This window comes from Schistocerca gregaria, chromosome 5 (assembly GCF_023897955.1).
Source record: "Schistocerca gregaria isolate iqSchGreg1 chromosome 5, iqSchGreg1.2, whole genome shotgun sequence".
In the NCBI taxonomy this organism is placed as follows: Eukaryota; Metazoa; Arthropoda; class Insecta; order Orthoptera; family Acrididae; genus Schistocerca; species Schistocerca gregaria.
In genome coordinates, this window is record NC_064924.1 from 331,584,480 (window position 1) to 331,608,005 (window position 23,526).

Genomic DNA, 23,526 nt, shown 5'->3' on the forward strand with positions numbered 1-23,526 from the left:
TCTGTCCATGCAACAGAAAACTATTTGTAACATGTTCAAAATGTTATTCACATAGACCAAAGAAGACTTTGTTTTCTAATTTTGTCATGGATGTGTGGAATGTCATGGACTCCTTGTCTTGTTCACAGAAGCTCTCCTCCAAACAAGAAACGGGAGAACAAAATAAAGCGTTTTTCTAATCACAATCACACAGACATTCATGCTTTCTGTACAAATCAGAGTTAAATTTCCTTATGACTGTCTGCAAAATTGTTAAAATGGGAGTGAGCCTATGTAACCTTTTGATTTATAACTTTTCTTAAAACTTTGGTTAAGTTGATGGGTTCATAGAGCTAGGAAATGACCTAATTCATTATTACACATATTGATTTCTTGCCTCAAAAATTCTCTATAGTGCACGCTGAAACAAAGGATAGAATGCACATGAAATAATTACTTTGCTCACAGCTCACATCTGCTCTATGGGGCCTAAGGTTCTAGCTGCATTGTACTGTTTTAGTGCTGTTCATTTATTTGTTGTGTTAAGAAATTATTTGGAGTGGATTAAAGGTGACATCTCCAGCATTCGCCTTGCTGTCAAGGGAAACCAACAAAAGCCTCGATCAGAGCTGCTGGTGTCACCACCATTGGTTGCACCTCATGCAGTCTCCTTAGTGTCACAAATTGAGAGCACAAACTGCTCCATCATTTGTGCCATGGTAGCAGCTGCCAGTGTTGTGATGTGATTGTACAGCTCATACCTGCACCTCCAGTCATCCTCGTGACGTGTTGAAGGCTTGGCTCATCCTCTTCTTGGGGACAAATGCTTGTCCTTGTCAGCTTGCTCCTTGCTTCCCCCTCACTCCTCGAAAGCTCACTTGGGGTGTTTACATACAGCACCGGTATATGAGAACAGTGTTGTCAAGCATTGCCCCAGCACCCCTCACATCTCCTGAGGTACTCCGGTCTGCGTTTGCAAGCACAGTGCAACCAACTCACCATCAGCACTTTTTCATCTCATTTGGCTGCACTCAGCACTCAGAGCTTGAGGGTTTCAAAAGAGATACATGGCGTGCTACTTCATCACTTGTATAGAAAGCTCAAAAAGCAAAGCCAGTTTAACAAAAACCTGAAAATCTATACAGGAGCCGTGCCTTTGAGACTGCAGGCTCGTAATGGAAAAGCCTGGGAGGAATACAATCAATGGAATCTGTAAAGACAACACTGTATGGTTTGCACAGTGAGCAAATGTGCTCAAAAAAGTTTAACACTAATTCAGGCAAGAGGAAGAACTGAATAAGAGAAAGTTATACCACAACCTGATAGGAGTAACTGCTTACCAAATACAGCAATACAGGGATTGAGTCAGAGAGATAAATGGAAACCACAGAGAAAATAGTGTGGATGAGTTCCCATAGATACATAAATCTAATAATACTGGGAGAGGAAGAAGTAGAATGGGTAGAGTGGAAGTTGAAAACGTGGATGGGACAGAGATAAGTGTAGCACATGGATTCAAGAAGATTTAGGCAGTAGTTTTGCAGACACCAAGGCTACAGTGAAGAGACTGTTTCTACTGTGCAGCTCATGCCACTGATGTTAGAGGGAGCTTGTGAAGCAGCAGCCGAAGTCGAACTGTGTTGCTCTAAACATTAAGATTCACCTCTGTTTTATCAAACATGCCCTTGCCTGCAGTTTTGTGGTGAACGTTCATATGTGTGAACAGTTAATTGTGGACATCCCCATTTAAAAAGTCATTCAGTAATTACAAGGAAGATGATATAGCAAGTTACTTTCACAGATAACCCTGCCTCTGATAGGATGATGGGCATCACTGGCAGAACTGTAGTACAGTGTGTTAGATGGATGCATGGAGCAAGTCTCGTACCTGGGTCTTTCACATAGATGTCACACACAAGAAAAATTAGGAGCAGGACTATCATAAGAATGGTTCAGAATATTTTTAGGTTGGAAGGGCAATGGAATACCACTTTGAAATAAGCGAAAAGGTTTTTAGGAGAATATCCCTCATTTTAGAGCAGTTAAGACATAGTGGAGGGTATGGTTTAACTTAAATTTTTTCATAAAGTAACTAGAAATGTAGTTAACTAAAATTGAGGCAACCAGAAACTACTATTGTGGTGTGAACACTGCCAAGTGGGGCTCTCATGCCAGGTTCCATCAGTATATTCAGCAAGAAGGCAGGCCTACACAACATTGAACAGACTCAACTATGACAGTGATATATAACATTTTATCCTTAATTGGTGTGTTTCATATTTTAGTGAACAGCTTCATGGAAATGACTATACAATCAAAAGGCTTAAACAAATGTGAGCCACATCTGGCGATGTGTACACTGTGACAGCCACTCTAGCCACTCTGCCTTTCAGTTTTAGCTAATTTCTTAGATAATTCTGTCAAAAGTTCTATGCTAACTGTGTGTCATAGCAAGCATAGATTTACTTCCGGAGGAGGTGGAGTGGATACGACAGTACACACAAAATATTAGATCAATGTATTAAAATTTGAACAATCTAAGACTTGACTTGGAAACAGTCCATGTCCACAGGAGAGTCACTATGTATTTGTTAGTGTCATTTAGCACTATAACTTTTATCACTTAATACAATACAGAATGATAGTGACATCTCAGTCTACAGCTTTTACACACAGATCTGACTAATAATTCTGTTAGGTCACAGTCAGATCTGCACTAAGACAAGTCCGTTGTAGGCAGTGATTACAGAGAGGGGCTGAGCAGTGCTGCATTCTAACATAAGCAAGTTTCCAACAGCGGCAGAATAGGGAAATTGGTGTATCTACACCAACATCTCTCATTCATTGCTGCATCTGGCAGCACCTCTCTCTAGCTTTTGGTGCTGTTGTGCGGTTGTGAAATATGGAAACTATTGAGGGCGTGTCTACACCGATTTCTCTCATTCACTGCTGCATCTGGCAGTGCCTGTCTCTGGCTTGTGGTGTCGTAGTGAGGTACTATCTGTAATCTGGGACCTCACTCTCTAGATGACACCATATTCCTCCCTTCCAAACCTCTACACCATCATCATGTAGTGATCAGTCATGTGACAATAGCAGGAGAAGACCTGAATGCAGATGCAGATGAGGAGACAAGGATGGCAGCTCACTGCCCGCACTCCGGTATCCATCTTACGAGTGACTAGTGACATTGGGCAGAAAACGGGCCACGGGGTGCACTGCAACTTTCAGGCGCACAGACAGTGAGGGCAGATGGACAGCAGGCAGAACTCCAGGGCATCATGATGGCTGTGCAGGTGCGCCACCTCCATGGACATCGGCTCAGACTACAAGACTGGTGATGATATGAGCAACATCTACAACGGTGCAACTTTGACCTCTGTCAACACCGCTCTGGATGGCACCGACTGTGATGGACAGAAAGATGGAGATGACTGCTATTGCAGACCCCAGCAGCGTGGTGGGTCTGTAGGCAAAATTTCTGTGGCAGAATCACTGACATAGTGACAGAATCATTGACATAAGAGTGCCACAGCTGATTCTTTTGATGGAGTTGCAGCCCAGAGAAACATATAACAACGTAATATGAACAACACAAAGCCTGTGTGATGATACTGTTCCACCAGTGCTGTTTCTTGCCAAACACTTTAAACAAAACTTTTTCCTGCAGCTGAAACTGTGTCTGTCCCAGCAGAACAAATAGTTTCTGCAGTGGCTGTAGAAGATGCAACAAGGTATGGTGATGACAACTGTGTAGTAATTCTGCCAGCAACTACCTGTCATATGGCAAGGAGTGGTAAGAAGAAAGAAAAATTTTTAATATGATATTACAGGACCAGTGTTATTCTGATGACGATGCACTGCGACGACCACAGCCGTTATTAAACAGGTCAGATGAATTCACAATTGCGAATAGTGACTATCATCAGCTGTAGAATGGAATTATGACAATGAAAATTTGTGTTTGAGCAAGACACGAACCCGGATTTCCCGCTTGCTTCCATGTGTGGAAAGAATGGAGTTTCTCTGTGTGACTTTTAATGTTCAAACAAACTGCTCAGCTTCACCATTACACCAAGAGTGAAAAGGGGTAGTAGCTACATGGTGTATGCCATTGTTAGCACAAAACTGTTGAAAATCTGATCACGTGAATTGTGGTCTGTTGTCCGAGACAAGAACCTCAGGAAGATCTTCGAGCAAAAAAAAAACAGAGGACAAAATCGATACAGTACTAGCAGTACTGGTGAATGTCAAGGGGTGTGCAAAAGGAAATTTACTGTAATTGCCGACGACTGACAACCATTACATGTTTCAGACTGAACCCATGAAATCAATGCGTTCGAATTGCCATGGTCTCAACAGTTGCGGAAGAGGTGTTGCAGTGGTGCAGATGAATACTCTGCACAAACATTACAACAAAAGGCCATGTGGTTAATTTGGGCATCCATGCTCTGACAAGTACAATGAGTCAGGCAAGTTGCTTTGTTGAACTATGCCCAAATGACCTTGGTGTAACACTGATGAAATTGCCACTGGAGGAAATAAGGAATCTCTATCTGTGGATAGTCATTCTCTATGCAACAACAGAACACCTGACCACATGCACAGTGCATAACAATGCAAAAAGTAGAGATGCACACAGGGTGGCGAATTTCTTTCAGCGTAGGTGGCCACCCATGGCACGCGTGTTGTGAAAGTACCTGAAGAGCTTAGTCAGAAAAGCAGTTGCTCCAGCAACATGTTGAAAGGCTGGAGGAAAATTTTGCAGAATTTCAAAACCATGTGTGTTAGTTTGTTAACATGATTTCTCAGATTAATCCAATCCTGTTTTGGTACTGATTAGTAAACAAGACAAGGAGTCTGCATTCAAATGTTATGCAGTGGGTCTGTAACAACTCTTATTGATAATATGACAATAATAGCACAGTGTTGCAGTTTTTGTGCTGCCTTCATGGGACAGGTTTGAAAGGATTGAACAAAGGCATTAAAGACAAATGATCTGTAATAAAATAGAACTTCCCACTGTACTCTGATATTGATGGAACTTAGTAATGCCATAGATAATAGTGGGCACCTCTTTTTCAAGTTGATTGTAATTGTACTGCTCTTTGTTGTGAGTTTCCAAGGCAAAAGCAATGGGCCTATCAGATGAATTAATTCTATGGGAGAGCACAGTTCCAATTCTGTAAGAAAATGCATTCACAGCTGAGATAACGGGCTTAGCAGTATCAAAATAAACAAGACAGTGACTCTAACAATGTGTCCCTTAACCACTGGAATGCACCCTGACAGTCTTGGGAACACCTTTCCAGTGCAGCCATTCAGTGGAACAGCAATTTGCACAGTGTTCGCAATAAACTTAGTGTCATATGTTAACTTCCCCATGATGGCCTGCAGCTCCTTGATGTTATGGGGCGCAGCTCTTTAATCAAAGACAGGTGTGAATGAGTAAGATGAATAGCCTGTGCATTTATAACATGACCTAAATATCAAAGTTCTTCTTGGAAGAAGGAGGGCTTTTCCTATTACGCTTTCAGCCAGCCTCATAAATAACTTGAAACAAACAATCTAAATTTGCCAAATGTTTAGCAGGCATCGAACCGCGACAACAATGTCCTCCAAATAGTTTGTACACGAAGAGACTTGGGCAGTTAATTGTTCCCGGACACGGTGAAAAATAGGAGTGGAAGTGCTGCCGAATGGTAGCCTATGGAACTGGAGCAGTCTCAGGTGAGTGTTGACCACAGAATATTGCTTGGACTGCTTGTCCAGCGGTAACTAAAATCGATCTTGGGAAAAGGATCTTCCCTGTTCCAATGTGTCATTAATTCCTCCAACCGTCGGAGAGGAAAATCGATGACAGTTCGCGGGTTTACTGTGGCTTTGCCGGCCGGAGTGGCCGTGCGGTTCTAGGCGCTACAGTCTGTAACCGATCGACTGCTGCGGTTGTAGGTTAGAAAACTGCCACGGGCATGGATGTGTTTGATGTCCTTAGGTTAGTTAGGTTTAATTAGTTCTAAGTTCTAGGCAACTGATGACCTCAGAAGTTAAGTCACATAGTGCTCAGAGCCATTTGAACCATTTTTACTGTGGCTTTGAAATCAGAACACAGACGTAAACCTCCTGATGGCTTTTGGAGTATGATCAAGGGAGATGCCACTGACATGCAGAAACAAGTTGTATCACACAACTGACATTTCATTGTTGTAGTCCCTGACCAACCTGCTTAAGTATAGCATGAGGGACAATCCTGGGCCGCGCGGTTAGAGTGGCGCCATGTCACGAATCGCATGGCCCCTCCTGCCGGAGGTTCGAGTCCTCCCTCGGGCATGAGTGTGTGTTGTCCTTAGCGTAAGTTAGTTCAAGTAGTGTGTAAGTTTAGGAACCGATGACCTCAGGAGTTTGGTCCCTTAGGAATTCACACACAATTGAACAAGTGACAATCCTGGAATGATGAAATCATAGTTGTGCATAGTCTTTAAGAGTAATGTGCACTTCAAAATCTTTAGTCCTTCCTGGTCCTGGTTAGTAAAGTTCACTATACTTACTGTAAAACACCAGTATGAGGCAGTGAAATCCTGATTTGTAACACATTGTATTGTATGACAAGTTGAACAAATCCAAGTCTAAATCAAAAATGTTTGCACTATTTCTAGAATAGTTCATGAAATGGAACACACTTTGCAACGTCATGAAAAGTAGCTGACAAACTGCATTTGGCAAGTATTGGAATTTGTGCCCATTATAAAAGGGCAAAAAATAAGTAGGGTTCTGTAGATGTAGGCTATTGATCATTTCATAGGTGCCTTTATTGATTAGAGAAACTAACACACCTGTGTCTAATTAAAATTTTTCTTTTGAACCACTTGTACCACAATTGACAACTACATAAACATTGTTTTTTGTTTCCACAAACATTTTTCATCAGCTTAGGTGGGTAAGCAAATGTCCAACACATTCTTTCATGACTGCATCTCATCTCATAACATAACATAACATCAGTATAAGTTAGTCCACAAGAACACTTGAACCTGCAATGTCTTGTTACCACTTTGAGTTGAATGACTGTTCAGAGACATATATCTGTACAATGTCTGTCGATTTTATGAATGAGTTCCTCATAACCAACATCTTCGAGATGACAGTTGGGGAACAACTTTGTGCATAAACAGTGCACATCAGCTCTGACAGTGATCAAAAAGAAAGTAAAAAATTTGTGCTATACCTTTAATGTTATAAGCTATGAAGTGTGCTTCAAGTTAGACATGGTTTTTGACTACTACTCTTTGTTACTCTTCAACTGGCAAAACATTGGAGCAGCAACCGGTCTTGGAGCTGCTTGATAACAGTAAGATCCTCATCTGTTGTACACTGTGCCACAATCGTTCTATCTGCTGTGCCTGAAACAGAAAATTTTTGTTTAGAGACAGTACTTGTGGGGACTCAGAAATGCTTAAACACTTTGCAAGGGTACACAAAAACGTTAGAACATTATTACCACCATTTCTAGCACTACACCAAGCACTTGTAACGAGTGTGGGAACCATATCGTAGTCGTGCAATATATTTGGCGGATTAGACAACACACACAAGTACAAAAACGGCTATCATTGTCACATTGTAATATGTTGAAGCAAGTCTAGATTTATTTATGGAGGAGGTCAATCAGATACTACGACACACACAAATTATTAGATCACTTTATTAAAATTTGAACAATCTAAAAGACTTAAATTGGAAACAATCCATGTTGACAGGAGTGTCACAGTTGTTATCGCTTGATACAATAGAGAATAATAGTCACTTCTTAATGTATAGTTGACTACAAACTTTTGATACACAGATATGCCTTATACATTGAAGTGCCAAAGAAACTGGATGGGACACAGCATCTCAGAGGTAGCGATGAAGTGGGGATTTTCCCATACGACAATTTCGAGACTGCACCATGAATATCAGGAATTCGGTAAAACATCAAATGTCCACCATCGTTTTGGCTGGAAAAAGATCCTGCAAGAATGGGACCAATGACGACTGAAGAGAAACTTTGAGCATGACAGAAGTGCAACCCTTCCACAAATTTCTGCAGATTTCAGTGCTGGGCCATCAACAAGTGTCAGGGTGCAAACCAATCAACGAAACACCATTGATATCGGCTTTTGGACCTGAAGGCCCACTCATGTACCCTCGATGGTTGCACGACACAAAGCTTTGCACCTTGCGTGCACTCGTCAACACCGACATGGGATTGTACGTGTATGGAGACAACCTCAGGAATCCATGGGCCCTGCATGTCAGCAGGGAAATGTTCGAACTGATGGAGGCTCAATAATGGTGTGGGGTGTGTGCAATTGGCATGATATGGGACCCCTGATACATCTAGATACGACTCAGACAGGTGAGTAAGTATCCTGTCTGATCACCTGCATCGATTCGTGTCCATTGTGCTTTCTGACAGACATGGGCAATTCCATCAGGACAATGCAACACCCCACACGCCCAGAATTGGTACATAGTGGCTGCAGGAACAATCTTCTGAGTTTAAATGCTTCCACTGGCCACCAAACTCCCCAGATATGAACATTATTGAGCATATGTGGGATGCCTTGTAATGTGCTGCTCAGAAGAGATCTCCACCACCTTGTTCTCTTACCAATTTATGGACAGCCCTGCAGGATTCATGGTATCAATTACTTCCAGCCCTGCATCAGGCATTTGTTGAGCCGATGCCACATCGTTTTGCGGCGCCTTGGTATCCTCGCAGGGCCCCTACACAATATTAGGCAGGTGTACCAGTTTCTTTGGTTCTTCAGTGTAGTTCTGTTAGATCACAGATTGTGCTTTTGTTGTAGGCGATTATTATAGAGTGGAGCTGAGCAGCATCGCGCTCTTGTCTTAAGTAATCTTCTGGCAGTGGCTGCGTATGGAAATTCAAGGGTGTGTCTATGCCGATGTCTCTCATTCGTTTCTGTACCTGGCAACGGCTATCTTTAGCTTGTGGTGCTGTTGTGAGGTACCAACTGTCACCTGAGACCTCACTCTTTGGACAATACTGCACTAATGTTAATACTTATAGTACAAATTTGTATTTGGAATTTCAAAATGTTTTTAGCTTTATTAGACTTTATACTTTAAATACATGTATTTTACTATTACTAATGTTAAATCTGAATACACAGATGAAACTTCAGTCTAAAAATTGAAAAGGAATTATAGTACCCAAATACATAAGCAAACATACGATCTTTCAGTTTTATTTTATAACAATTTTACATCCTGAAGAAACACACAAAACACAAGATCGAAGCAAAATTTAGCATTCATTGTGCAATACAGTGTGGTACAAATTGAAACATGGGGGAGGTTATTGTTCAGTGAAGAAAGGAAGGAAAAAAAAAAGAAAACACACACACACACACACACACACACACACACACACACACACACACAAACACACACACACTTGTTTCAGCACCTAGCTTGATAACAGAGAATTGTGTGTCCCTGAGGGTACCATCAGTTGCCAAAAACCTTGTTTCAATATCTTTCATGGTTCACAAAATAAAAGGAGTGTTAAGCCATACGGGACTCACCCTGTAAATCTCAAGTATAGAGATTAATGTTGGGGAATGATACAGACCCAGACCTGACCAAATGAAATGCCATGGAGAGATGACGAGGAGGTTCAGGGTCACAACGGTATCAAGGAGTGTGATGTAGTATTCATGCTTTTGGATGACTAGAGAAGACTCCTTTATGTACCTATGTAAGGTTTCGCATATGAGAATGCTATTCACGAGTACCTCCAATAGTTCATTTATATTTTAAGTTACCTCTTTGTGATCTTCAGCTCAGAGTAGTCAGCGAATCCCCAGCTAATTGAATATTCTTCTGATCTGTAGAATAACTTATTTTTTACTAAAACCCAGGACTTGACAACTCTGATCTCATAAGGATTTTCTGTGCCTTTAAATGCAACACGTATTAGATGATAAGTGTCCTGTTATAGGGGACCTTCTGGGTAACAAATAGCGATGATTTTTGGATCTTTTTTCTTTTTTCACCTTCCTTACATACTGTACATATATACATGACTGATATAAACTTCAGGTCATTGGTATTCCTTGACAATGTGGTTGGCACAGAAGACTCTTTGGTGCCTTTGACTACTTCGCCCATCAAGGCTCCAAGTACATCTTCAATTCTCTTGTGCCGGAACAGAGACCAGGCAGAATATCTCATGTAAATAATAAAATGCACAAAACAGGATATGTACCCTAACAAAGCTTCTTACATAATAATTAAAACTTTTTATTCTGAATGATTATCCTGGATAACAAAAATGCATATAATTCTACTAATAAAGCTTGTTCATTTATTTTCAAAATTGCAACGGGATTTCACTTATACATTCAACAAAATTATGTTTTTCCAAACTTTGGTTACAAAATATCTGGAAAATCTCGTACTGTTATATACCTTTTGTTGTGGGGTGATTCGTTTGTCTCTCATCTCTGTTGTACCTTGAATAAGAATCTTTATTTAATAACTGTCAACAACAATATATTGCCAGCAGCTGATTATATTTTTAAGTCTCTGAAATGTCATTTAAATAAGCTATTTGGTTCTAAACATACCAAATTCTTGTCAAAAGACAAATACTTCTACATGGATGGAATAATGACAGAATTATGAAAAGGATAGATTGCTACTCACCATTTGGTGGAGATGTCAAGTCGGAGAGGCACAGAAAAAAGACCAGTAAACACATACGCTTTTGGTCAGAAGGCCTTCTTCTGAAATGGACAATACACACACACAAACATTCATGCAAACACAGCTCTCTCTCTCTCTCTCTCTCTCTCTCTCTCTCTCTCTCTCTCTCACACACACACACACACACACACACACACACACACACACACACACACACACACACTGCCTCTAGCTCCTGGTGTCAGACCTTCAAACAACTGCACCTGTGGTGGGGAGCAATCTGGGTGGTGCCAGTGAGAAAGAGGGTGGTGTGGGGAGGGGGAGGAAGAGCAGAGTACGGGTGGGAAACGGTAAAGTGCTCTTTGTCAGCCAGGTGCAGTCAGGAGGTTAGACGGTGGATGAGGCAGGGAGAGCAGAAAGGAGAGAAGTAAAAAGGCTGTGGGTTTCCTTGTAGAATAGGAGACTGTGGAGTGGGAACAGCATAGGGTATAGGTGGCTGAAGGACAATGACTAATAAAGGTTGAGGCCAGGAGGGTTACCGGAATGTAGGATATATTGCAGGGAGAGTTCCACCTGCTCAGTTCAGAGAAGCTAGTGTTATTAGAAAGGAGTCAGATGGCATGGGCTGTGAAGCAGTCATTAAAATGAAGAATATTGTGTTGGGCAGTGTGCTTCATTTTAAAGACTGCTTCACAGCCTGTGCCATATGGCTCCTTCCTAGTAACACCAGCTTTTCTGAATTGTGCAGTTGCAAACTCTCCCTGCAATTTATCCTACATCCCCTTAACCCTCCTGGCCTCAACCTCCATTAATCATTGTCCTTCACACACACACATCCCTTTACCTGCTCCCACCCCACAGCCTTCTGTTCCACAAGTACACCCACAATCTTTCTACTTGTCTCCTTTGCCTCTCCCCCGGCCATCTGTCTAACCTCCTAACTGTAACCCCTCTCCATCTCAGTCCTGTATTCTCCCATAAACAGCACCTTACTGTCTTCCATCTGTACCCTGCTTTCTCTCACCCTGCCCACCCCAGCCTCCTCCTTATCCCCACTCCCCGCCACCCAGATTGCTTCTCCTATCCTGCGATGCTACTTAAAATCTGGCCCCAGCAACCTGAGACAGTGGTCATGAGTGTGTGAACTGTGTTTGCATGACTGTGTGTGTATGTTGTCTATTTCAGAAGAAGGCATTCTGGCTGATAGCTTATGTGTTTAGTAGTCTTTTTGTTGTGCCTGTCTGTGACATGACATCTCTACTATATGGTGAGTAGCAATCTACCCTTTTCATAATATTGTCTGGATAGGGATGGACTTATATGAGTGGATAATGGATTTAAAGTTGGCAGGACATTTTGAAAGCTAGTCTTCTATTGTAGCAAGGTGACAGGTGTGTGTTTATCCCTTTACAAAAGTATGCACAATATTCCTCTTCTTCTCCGAAGTATTTCAAAAATTACTGATTGACTGTACCACTTAGAAAACATAATGACTAAGAATGAAATTATAATGAAATCTTGATCTTAATCTGCTTACAGGTGTTGATAAATATCAATGGGGACAGTTGAAAAATGTGTGCCCCGACCAGGACTAAAACTCGGGACCTCGTGGTTAATGGCAGACGCTCTATCCGACAGCCACTGGGGACGCAGACGATAGTGCGACTGCAGGGACTTATCTCTGGCGCGCTCTCCACAAGACCTACACATTTTCAACAGTCTCCATTGGCATTTATCAACGCCTGTAAGCAGCTAAAGGTCTAGATTTCATTATAATTTCATTATTCGAGAGCTGCAAGATCACCAATGATGTCTGCACAGATACCAGTTTCATATAGATAAGGCTTACCAGCCATTGATAGTCTTCAGTGTGGATGCACTCAAATTGCCTGAACTCCTGTGGGAATCAGTAGATTGACTGCGTGAGTAATGAGTATGGTGAGCAGGTGCACTACAAATCTAGTGTGTGGGCAGAAAGTTGGAAAATGTGGGTCTCAAGGGAGCATGCCACAGATAAGTCCTTGCAGTCCTGCCATCGTCTGTGTGCTCAGTGGTTCAGTCGCATAGAGCATCCGCCGTGTAAGCAGGAGGTCCTTGGTTCGAGTTCCGGTCGGGGCACGCATTTTTCAACTGTCCCCGTTGAGATTTATCAACACCTGTAAGCAGCCAGAGGTTTAGATTTCATTATAATTTCATTCTTTGAGAGCTGCAAGATCACCAATCATATCTGTACAGATACCAGCTTCATAATGATTAAGAATCACACTTCTGATAGCTGTGCATGCTTCCAGTCAGTGAGATTTTTTTTAAAAAATTATTAGGTAATGAAGCATTAGAAAAGCACTCGCTTGCCTTTTAAACCATATTTACCTTTCTCATTCAGTAACATGACAATCTTTTCACTGATATAGATAATATAAATTTAATTATGACATTAAGTACAAAATTTGAAAACTCGGCTAGATTTTGTTGCTGTTCACAAATCAGTGTACTGAAATAACCATATTCAGTTAAGTGAATAATTAGCATTTAATTAATTTAACTATTGGCACTGTTCTAGCTCCAAGCCTTCTTGCTTGTAATTGATGACATAATGGATGGTTCATCAATGCGCCGAGGAAGACCTTGCTGGTACCGCCAAAATGGGATTGGTCTGGCAGGTATTAATGATGGTTTGTTATTGGAGATGGGCCTGTACCAGTTGCTGCGAAGATATTTTCAGAACAAACCATACTACATGCAGGTTGTTGAGCTTTTCCATGATGTAAGTATATTGGCATTTCATTTTTGATGGAGACTTGAGGATGTAAATTTGGTCTAAAGTACAAAAGGAATAATATTACTAAGCTATTATCTTAAATAAACGACACTCACTCACTGTGTGTTGAATAAGAGTAAAAGTATAACTGCTATTACATTTTTGTAAGATAAAGGTTGTTAACCCTAACTGGGGCTTCTTTTCTTAAAGTTCCATTGCTTTGACTGCAGCTTGTGAGGTGTGCAAAAAATGCACATGCTGGTAATATTTTGTTCGTTGCCTGCCTATTGGTAGGTGTTACCAATTAATGAAGAGATACCGGATTTGAACTGGATAGAAAAGAGCTTCATGGCATAACATGACTAAAAAAAGAGATCAGTTGATTTGACACATTTGGTTATGGAAGAAAATGTGAAATTGTAGGCGTAGCTACAAGAACATGCTCCAGTGAAGATAGGTTGCAGTAGTGATGCAGAGGTGAAGAGGCTTACACAGGGTAGACTAAAGTGCACGTCATTTCTGTTGGTGGCCGAGTTTAGGTTCGTTTTGCGCATCTGACATTACAAAACACAGTCAGCCAATGAATAGAGGACGACGATGCCAGATCTCGACTGCAGAGCAGAGCGTGGACCGAGTGTCATCAGTTTTAGAAACATTCAGTCATAAATAAAGTAATAGAACAAAAGCAATGTCTTGATAGCAGACTTTCTTTTATAGAAAGTTTGGAAAAAGCATTCTGTATACAAATTGCTTCATATTCTATTCATTAATTAAACCAAACAAGCAATAAGACTCCTAATTCAGGCGATAGCAAGGAAAGGTGTTTGTATCAATCCCACGAACCGACTTTTTCGCAATAAAGAACAGCTGTAATTGTTTATTTTGTATTGTACTTCGACGAAGTGTGAGTAATTCATAGTCATACCAACAGTGTTTGTCAGTATTTTGCGTGACCTGTTAGAGTCCTCATGGAATTACATTATAGAACGAGTTGCGTCAGCGTAATGGTTAAGGCGTTGGGTTAGTAAGCGGAAGGTGAAGAGTTCAAACCTTGTGCGGTGCTTAATATTTTCTTTATTTAAAAACAATATCGAAGTGTCTTACTTCACGAATTTTATTCGTTTGAATACAATTTTTTGAAATTTCTAGTTCTTTGTCTCTTCATTAACCCCTTCGCTGCTGCAGACACGTACTCCCCGCATTCCGCCCTGTGTGCGATTTTGTCATCACTGCACTGCTCGCCTGTGCAGACACATGGTGTTCCCACTGCTTTGACATACTTATCATTCGGTTTCACAAAAACTATTTGGCACAAAAATTAGAGTTTTACACATCTTCTTGACTAATACCTTCCGCCCATAAATGACTTAATTTTGTTTCCATGTTCAACCCAGTTATTGTACAGCATTAAATGTAGTAAACCATTGCACGAAATTTTGAGTTTGCAGAGGTAAAAGTCCATAGCGTATACTTTCCGTATGGTCGATTTTAGTTGCCACAATGTTGAGAATGAAATGTGGACAAGCTACCTAAATTTCATATAAAATTTACTGTATAACAATATCTCATTTAATTTAAGTACCACATAGGTGTTGTATGTAATATTGAGAAATAGTCTTTCGCAACTGTAATAAAAGTTTTATTTACACCAGGTGCGTTTGGCTTTATTTTAAAGCACTTCAATCAATGAAAGGTATGGCACATACACAATGGTACTCATGTTCTCTTTCTTGTCTTTGTTCCACAGTCGCAGTTTTACCAATGGTATTGAAATATATATATTCCTCTTCTGCAACTGTAATAAGCGACTTATTTACACCAGACGCGTTTCTCTCTTTTGAAGCACCTTCAGTGGACAGTATTTTGTCTCCTCCATTGCCAAGTCACCTTTTGTAGTTTTGTGCTGCGGTAACACAATATTCAACGTTTGTTTCAGCTGATCAGTGTTTTAGCAAATAAATGCTGTTTGTGTATGCCACACTCAAAATTATATATTAAAAACAAAGATTCCAAGACTTACCAAGCGGGAAAGCGCCGGCAGACAGGCACATGAACAAAACACTGTTTTGTGTGTTTTGTTCATTTGCCTGTCTGCCGGCGCTTTCCCGCTTGGTAAGTCTTGGAATCTTTGTTTTTAATATATTTTTCCCATGTGGAAGTTTCTTTCTATTTTATTTACACACAAAATTATATTTGACATAGCTCAGAGCACTTCACTGATAGATGGTATATCCAAGTCCTAATGTTTTTGTAAGTCCACAGTTTTGTTTAATGTATTTTGTCTACTTCCTTTTTGATTGATTGAAGTTCTTTAAAATGAAGCCAAAACATGCCCGGTGTAAATAAAACTGTTGTTACAGTCGCGAAGACGGAATATTTCTCAATATTACATACGACACCTATGTGGTACTTAAATTAAATGAGATATCGTTATATAGTAAATTTTATATGAAATTTAGGTATCTTGTCCACATTTCATTCTCAACATTGTGGCAATTAAAATCGACCATACGGAAAGTATACTCTATGGACTTTTACCTCTGCAAACTCTTCAAAATTTCGTGCAATGGTTTACTGTATTTAATGCTGCATAATAACTGCGTTGAACATCAAAACAAAATTAAGTCATTTATGGGGGGAAGGTATCAGTCAAGAAGATGTGTAAAAATCTAATTTTTGGGGCAAATAGTTTTTGTGGAATCGAATGATAAGTGTGTCAAAGCAGTTGGAACAAAATGTGTCAGCACAGGCGAGCAGTGTAGTGTCAAAATCGTGCACAGCGCGGAATGTGGGGAGCACGTCTCTGTAGCAGCGAAAGGGGTAATGCGGCCATGGTGGCTTTACTTCATAAACTGCGCATTCCCCCCCTAAACGTAAGATTGCGAACTATGCTACACTATGGCGCTGCTTCTCTTGGCGTGTGCGTTGTGTACAACTGGCAACGCAGCAATCTCCCACGTCTGGGCGGGCATGCGTGAGCCACCAAGATAAAAGAATTCAACTATAACACAGAGAGCTGCATCAAACTATTCTTCAAATTGAAGGCCACAGCAGAAACAACCTTACTGTCTTGAAACTGAATATTAAATGCAATAATTGATGAAAAACTAAATGTCTCTAGCCTCTCACATTCTCTGCCATTTCTTTTTTCCAAATGTGTTAGTTCAGCATCAAATTAAATTACCGTAAGTTGAATAGATACAGAACTGGTCTCATAAAATTTACAGTTAACGTACCCAAAATGGGGCAAAAACTGTCATTTAGGATAAAGTTGGACTAGTTTAGCCAATAAATAAGTGAGGTGATAATCTTGTGAGTTTGTGACATGGCAGTTATGTTCGCAATATGATGGGTCACCAGTTTCGTAAAACCATTACATCTGTATCCCTTTGAAATGCAATGACAAGGACCGAGACACCAATTTCTGGAATCAAATTCCTTGTTATGAAACAGCTGTGGCAGTGTGATAATGTCGTACAATGAACTCTAGTGACAGTAAAGATTTTCATATTTAGTAATTTTTTTATACAGAAAGTTTTTAAAATACCCCCCCCCCCCCCCCATGCACACACACACTGGTTTATATTTATGTAGGATATCTACTGAAATTGATAAAACAATGGAAACAGTTTCGGGAAAGTAAACTGAATATATGCTCAAATAGAGAAAAAAAGTATTTGTATGTAAACAAAATTGATTAATTCAGAAAGCAGAGATTGCTGAAAATATGCTTGGACCATAAAGAGGAGCTATGTAATGGCTTTAAATAAATATATGTACAGAAGGAGAGCCAAAATTTTTGAGGTAGTCACGCTACCTTGGCATAACTACCCCTTCAGATGGAGCTGAAAATGAAATGTGTGTATGGAATATTTGGCCAGAATTCGGCTGCCTGGTGCAAAGTATAGTTACCTTGTTCAAACTGTGTAACTGTCCTCAGTCTGTGACCCTTTTAGTCTCATCTAATGTTGAGCATACTTTTTCACTTAATTCATTGGTGGCACTTACAGCATTTTTTCCGTGTCTGAACCCAAACTGGTTTTTAAAAATTATGCCATTTATAGTAAGAAATTTTTGAATTTGTTTTGCTACAGTGTTTTCAAAAACTTTAAAGCAGATGGGCAGAAGAGTGATTGGACAGTAATTCCCCCATATCTTCTGTTGATCCCTTTCTGAATAATGGGTTTCATCTCAGCATATTTCAGTACATTTGGAAAACATACCCCCTTCAAAAATTGGTTTATAATAAGTGACAGTGGTTGTGCAATAATGATGTGCACACTTTGGTTACAGGAATGTTTATTTCATCCCAACCATATAAGTTTTTTTTGCCCTTTGGGTGATTTTTCTCAGACACTTTAAAATGTGTGTTCTGGTTGTTTTCCAAGTTTATGAAATTTGCCTTGTCGTGATAGGCTGCCATATCTGCATCCGATATTGCTACATTTAAGACTAATTCATTGAAACAATTTGACATCCGAGCTGGTTTTATTATAATATCATTTTCAAATTTAGTTTTCAAAATCTCTTGGCTTTTGACTTAGGCGCATAATTCTGACCGAAGAACTGACCACATTGTTTTTGTCTTATTTGTGTATTTGAGAATAAATGTATTATTTGCCATTTTTTTTTTAGTTGCACTACAACTTCCCTGAATACAGCTTTATAATATTTTATACATATAACAAAAAAACAGGATTTCTATTTGATTTTAACTCATTGTGTAATTTATTTCTGGCACTAGAAATTTTTATTTCTCATATAATCCATTTAAACTTACTACATATTTTCTTTTGAGAAGATCTAGGTTAAAACATCTATTAAATATATCTAAAAACAATTTTAAAATATGCCAAAGTTTATGTTACTTGAACTGTAGTATTCTACAGGCCAGCTTACAGTACTTAGTTTATTGCAGAATAAAAATGTAATACTTTGCCAAAATTCCTTTCTGTATATAATCCTGTAGGCTCTAATATATTTGGTTTTGGGAACTCAGTACACAGAACGGAGTGATCCAATATACACACGTTTAAGCAGTATTTATTTGCATTTTCAAGTTGGTAATGTTGCCAATGCAGGTCACTGATTTGTGTTTTAGCATCTACAGCAAAGTTGAAAATGAAATCAGATTTCTGAATTAAGTCTAAAAATTTTGCAAGATTACTGTTCCAGTTAACATATTTATGTCGAAGTCTGCTGCAGTTACAACTTTTTTTGTTATTTTCTTTCTGGAGTTTTTCTAGGATACATTGAATTTAGCTAAGAATGCCTTTGTTACAGTACATCCAGTGATTCTGTAAACTGCTACAACCACTGTATTCAGATCTCTTAACTCTATAGAGTAACTGTCAAACATATTCTCTTCATTTAAAAATTTAAAATTTTGTCTTACTTTTATAACTTACTGAAGAGCCAACAAGAATGCATGAGCCTCTATGACATTTGTTTCTCCTACAAAAGCTGTTTGCTACCTTAAAACCATTAATACTATTTAAAACTTGTGTACGGTCTTCTGTTAACCATTGGTCATTTAAGTAGATTATTTTGGTATCTGCACATTCTGAAAGTAGAATTTCAAGGTCATCAATTTAGAGTATATAAGTTTTGGTAGTTCTGCTGATCAGCTATTGATATTCCAATGTATCAATAGAGAATGTTTGTTTTTGACAGCAATTTCATGTGCATCCTCTCTTTATTATCTGTAGTTTTTATTTTAAGTTTGTGTCTTTACTTTGTCACTCCCATTAGCATGTATCAGTTTCCCTTCCTTTTTAGTGTTTTACAGACGTCCCTGAATACTGTAGTGTAAGTTTACAGAGCCTAGCCTGTTGAGGCGTAGTCAGTCTTTTCCCACACATTTTTTGTGTGAAAACTTGTTTGGGCAATGAATTACTGCCCTACGCGTGTCACACAGTTCCCTAATGCCACTGTTTATTGTGTTGACTTAAGCAACACTTGCCGTCTTCTGTGAATAGTACCACTAATAACAAGCCTAGAGATTGTGTACACAGTTTGTGATGATCTGATCAGATTTCTTGTTTCACTCATGATTTCTTCCTCATTGCTGTTGTGAAGGGAGTTAGTGCCCATGTGTATCAAAACACGTTTTTAGCTAGCGCTATGTCTATTTTTAGTTTCATTAGTATTTTTGGCTGTATTCAATTTCACACTCTTTATGTTTTTAAAAAATGTATTTACGTGATAAGCTCGAATTACAGATGGAACATCAACCTTCCAGTCCATCACAATAACATTTTAAACATGGAATCACCAATTAACAGGAAATCAATTTTTATCACCTCCTTTCTTTGTTGCATTTACATGTTTGTCTTCTTTATTGTAGGTAACTGTTTTTCATTTATATTTATCACTTGTTATTTCACGGACAGTGTTTTCTGTAATATTATTCACTGCATTGCATAAATGTGAATTTTTGCCACTTTGCTCAGTAATTGATTGTGTTTCACATACAATATTTTCATTCACTAATTATTTTAGCATTCTCTTGTTTTAGCATTAAAATTTCCATTTTCAGCATTTCTGTGTCACTTTAAGGCAACTTAATAATTTCTTCCTTCGAGTTCACTGTACTAGAGAGTTCAGCTATTTCAGAATGTAAACGCTTTGGACACAACCATGGAGTATCATCTTTTGAGTTTTAAACTCACTTTCGTACACTGTTTACAGAGCCAGTAATTACACTTACACAAAACACATCTTTCATGATGTATTGTGAACATTCCCTACATGATGAACTACTTAATCAAACCATTTTTGACGACTGAGAGGTGTCATTGCACTTTTCTGTCAGTGTCATCATGCGTCCACAGTGCAACAGTGTTTCTTTCTTAATGCCCAAATTTTTATTTTATTTTTTTTCACATTTGATGATTTATGTGATGAAAAACTTGTACCCAAAATTTCTGACTGTCTTCCTCAACAGAGAAACATGCACCACTGATACAAATGTCTGATAGAAACAGAGGTCATCGACATTCTTTGAAAACACTCTCCCAACAAATTTATTGCTCTGATGAAATAAGACTTTTTTGTCAAGAGTTCATGTGTGTGTATCAACAAAGTGGAATTATTGGTAATACACTGTGTTCTGAAAGTTTGGCATACTTCACGATAATATGAAATCAAGGCTATCACTCAATTGATAGGCTGAAAACATGTTTTTTTATATCAGCTCACAGACAACTGTCTGTTATCATAAAATCAATATTTTGTCATAATAAATTTGTACTTTGTATTTATGATGTCTTACAGAAATAATGGTTTGTCGAATGATACTTTTAGTGAAATGTTGTTGGAATCATATGATTCATGGTTTAAATAATGTCCAAAATCTGTTTCAGGTCACTCTGAAAACTCATATGGGGCAAGCTCTTGATCTCTCAACATCACAATCAGGAAAGAAACCAAATTATGCAAAATTCACCATGGATCGCTACAATGCTATTGTGAAGTACAAAACTGCATATTATTCATTCCACCTACCAGTTGCACTTGCACTGTATATGGCAAGTCACAGTTTTTTTTGTTACATTTCTTAACTGACTGATTGCTAAATTTGTACTTAGTGTAGTATGTATTGTTTTATCAGTGAAGACGTTATAGCATTGAAATATTGTATGATGATAAAATTTTCATTAGAACTAGTGTTATGTTTTCTAACTATGTCCAATGCTTATGAGCAATGAGAAAGGTGTAAGTTATCAGACTAGCTGAAAAACTTCATGTCGACAGACTTTAGTGTAATAGAATGTAACAGAAGAATGTTTGGCTCTGCAGTGTAGTGGTTTGGAGCATTAATATACTTTAGAGATGAAGCCCAAGCCTAACTTGGGCCGCAAGTTTGTGTTAAAAGCACGGAGCCTGAGTATAGGTCAGGCTGCAATTTTTTCAACTCATGAGCCCTATCGCTCGAACTGGACTCACTTCATATGAGAAAAATGTACGGACATCTCACGAACCTGGTCCTTGACTGTTGCAGCCTTTTGCTGTCAGTTTCTGGAATTATTTGGAAAGAAGCATTAACAAATGTAACAGCTGTTATTGTGCCTGGCTGAGCCAATACAGTTGCATTGATGTAATATCGTGCCTATACTTAGTTAGGTTTCACAGTTTTCTATAATTCTGCTACAAATACAAAGTGTTTGTTGAGTAAGCAAGAAATTTTGGAAACTCAGGAGGAAGAAATTGCCCAGTAACTTATGTCACACATTTCTCTTGGGAGGATAATTATATTTTCTTTCATCATTAATTTAAAATTTGTACTCTATCAGAGAACTAAAGTAAATATGAAAAATAAGTCTCGAAGCCTGGCCCTTTTTTATTATGTATTACTCTTGAAGATACAGCAATTGTACATGTGCCAATAACACTTTACACAATGGCCCAATATTCTTCTAAGTGGCCAGACTCCAAAGTATTAATAAATCGGTCTAACATCATAGCTAACATACTTGTCTTATGTGAACTGTGATCATTACATTCTGTGCTATAATTTTTAATCAGCACAAAGTAGCATGAATACTATATCACAATATCGAGCGAGGTGGCGCAGTGGTTAGCACTCTGGGCTCGCATTTGGGAGGACGACGGTTCAATCCTGTATCCGGCCATCCTGATTTAGGTTTTCTGTGATTTCCCTAAACCGCTTCAGGCAAATGCCGAGATGGTTCCTTTGAAAGGGCGTGGCCGATTTACTTCCCCATCCTTCCTTCACCCGAGCTTGCGCTCCATCTCTAATGACCTCGTTGTCGACGGGACGTTAAACACTAATCTCCTCCTCCTCCTCCTATATCACAATAGGATTGTAAATAGGCCAAGAATGTTACAAATTTTGAACATTGGTATTCACCACCTAATAATAATTTTGTATGGCTCAATAGCCAGCTACAAGTCCTTGAACTGGAAACCACTTCTGTGAATTTGGTGTCCCTAATCTACCCCAGGTATCCAACTGGGGAAAGAAAGCCTACAGTTTAATACGAAATCCAAACCACATGTTGTTCCTGGAAACTCCTCATGTCGTTGAAAAGGGGAGACTAGGTTGATGGTGAACTGAAAGTTTTGTGGTCCAGTTGGAATTAGATCCCATGACCTCTCAGTTTCCATTCACTTGCTTGACCATTAGACTGCCAGGCCTGACATCTGCCAGCTAAAACCTTTTTATCTGCAGTGGTCATATTTCATTTCTCAAATGACATGTAGATGTTCATGACAGTGCCCTTTATTTTACACGTCTAAGAAAAGTTCACGATATCAAACTTTACAAATTCAAAAATTAGTAAATCTGCTCCTGCAGTTCTGTAAGAAAAGAAAGTTTTGGCATAAGATAAATTCCTTGTTCTAACAACAATTACAGTGCTTGTTACTAAGCATCTCACTTGACCAATGTCAATCATGCATAAAATGTAGAGAAAAGCTATATTAAAATCACATACACATGCCCAAATTTGTATCAGTAGTATCATACCACGCTAATATTCGACAAGCCTATGCTATTATTAGCAAATACAGCTGAATATCCACAGACATTTCAACTGTTCTCCAATAATGGTCCTCCTCCCCCTTCCAGACAGCTTCCCCCTGATAAACTTCTTTGAATTCTTCACCTCCAATCTGCTCGCACCTTCCTCCTCAAACAAGGGCTGAATAGCAGTTGCTAAGTGATTGAGGGTCTCCACTGTCTTTGTGACACTTTCACTTTTACTGCTTACCAATAAGTCCAATGTGACCTCCAACAGTTCCTCGAAACATTGCATCCATTCCAAAACCTGGCATGTGAATCCATTTCCCACCTCATAATGACAGCCCCATGTGTGCCCATCTATTAATGGTTCCAAAGCTACACAAATCCAAATCCATGAATCTTCCTAGTGATTGTCCCATTGTATCTAATTGCAGTGCTCTCACAGAAAGATCCCCAGCCTTTCTTGACTAACAGTTTTAACCAATTGCCTGCAATCTTCCAACTTACATTTAGGACACTAATTACTTCGTCCACTGACTTTGCACAGTTTCTCTCCTGTTACCATAAGACTCCTTGCTACTCACTG

The 23,526-nt window shown here is 39.2% G+C and overlaps 1 protein-coding gene across 1 annotated transcript in view; it reads left to right on the forward strand.

Moving 5' to 3' along the window:
- Positions 1-23,526, forward strand: part of LOC126272193 (farnesyl pyrophosphate synthase-like) — a 42,579-nt gene that overhangs the window by 13,847 nt on the left and 5,206 nt on the right. The window contains exons 4-5 of the mRNA XM_049974871.1: positions 13,256-13,459; positions 20,818-20,982. Coding sequence (XP_049830828.1) covers positions 13,256-13,459; positions 20,818-20,982 — 369 coding nt within the window. The remainder of the gene's footprint in view (positions 1-13,255; positions 13,460-20,817; positions 20,983-23,526) is intronic.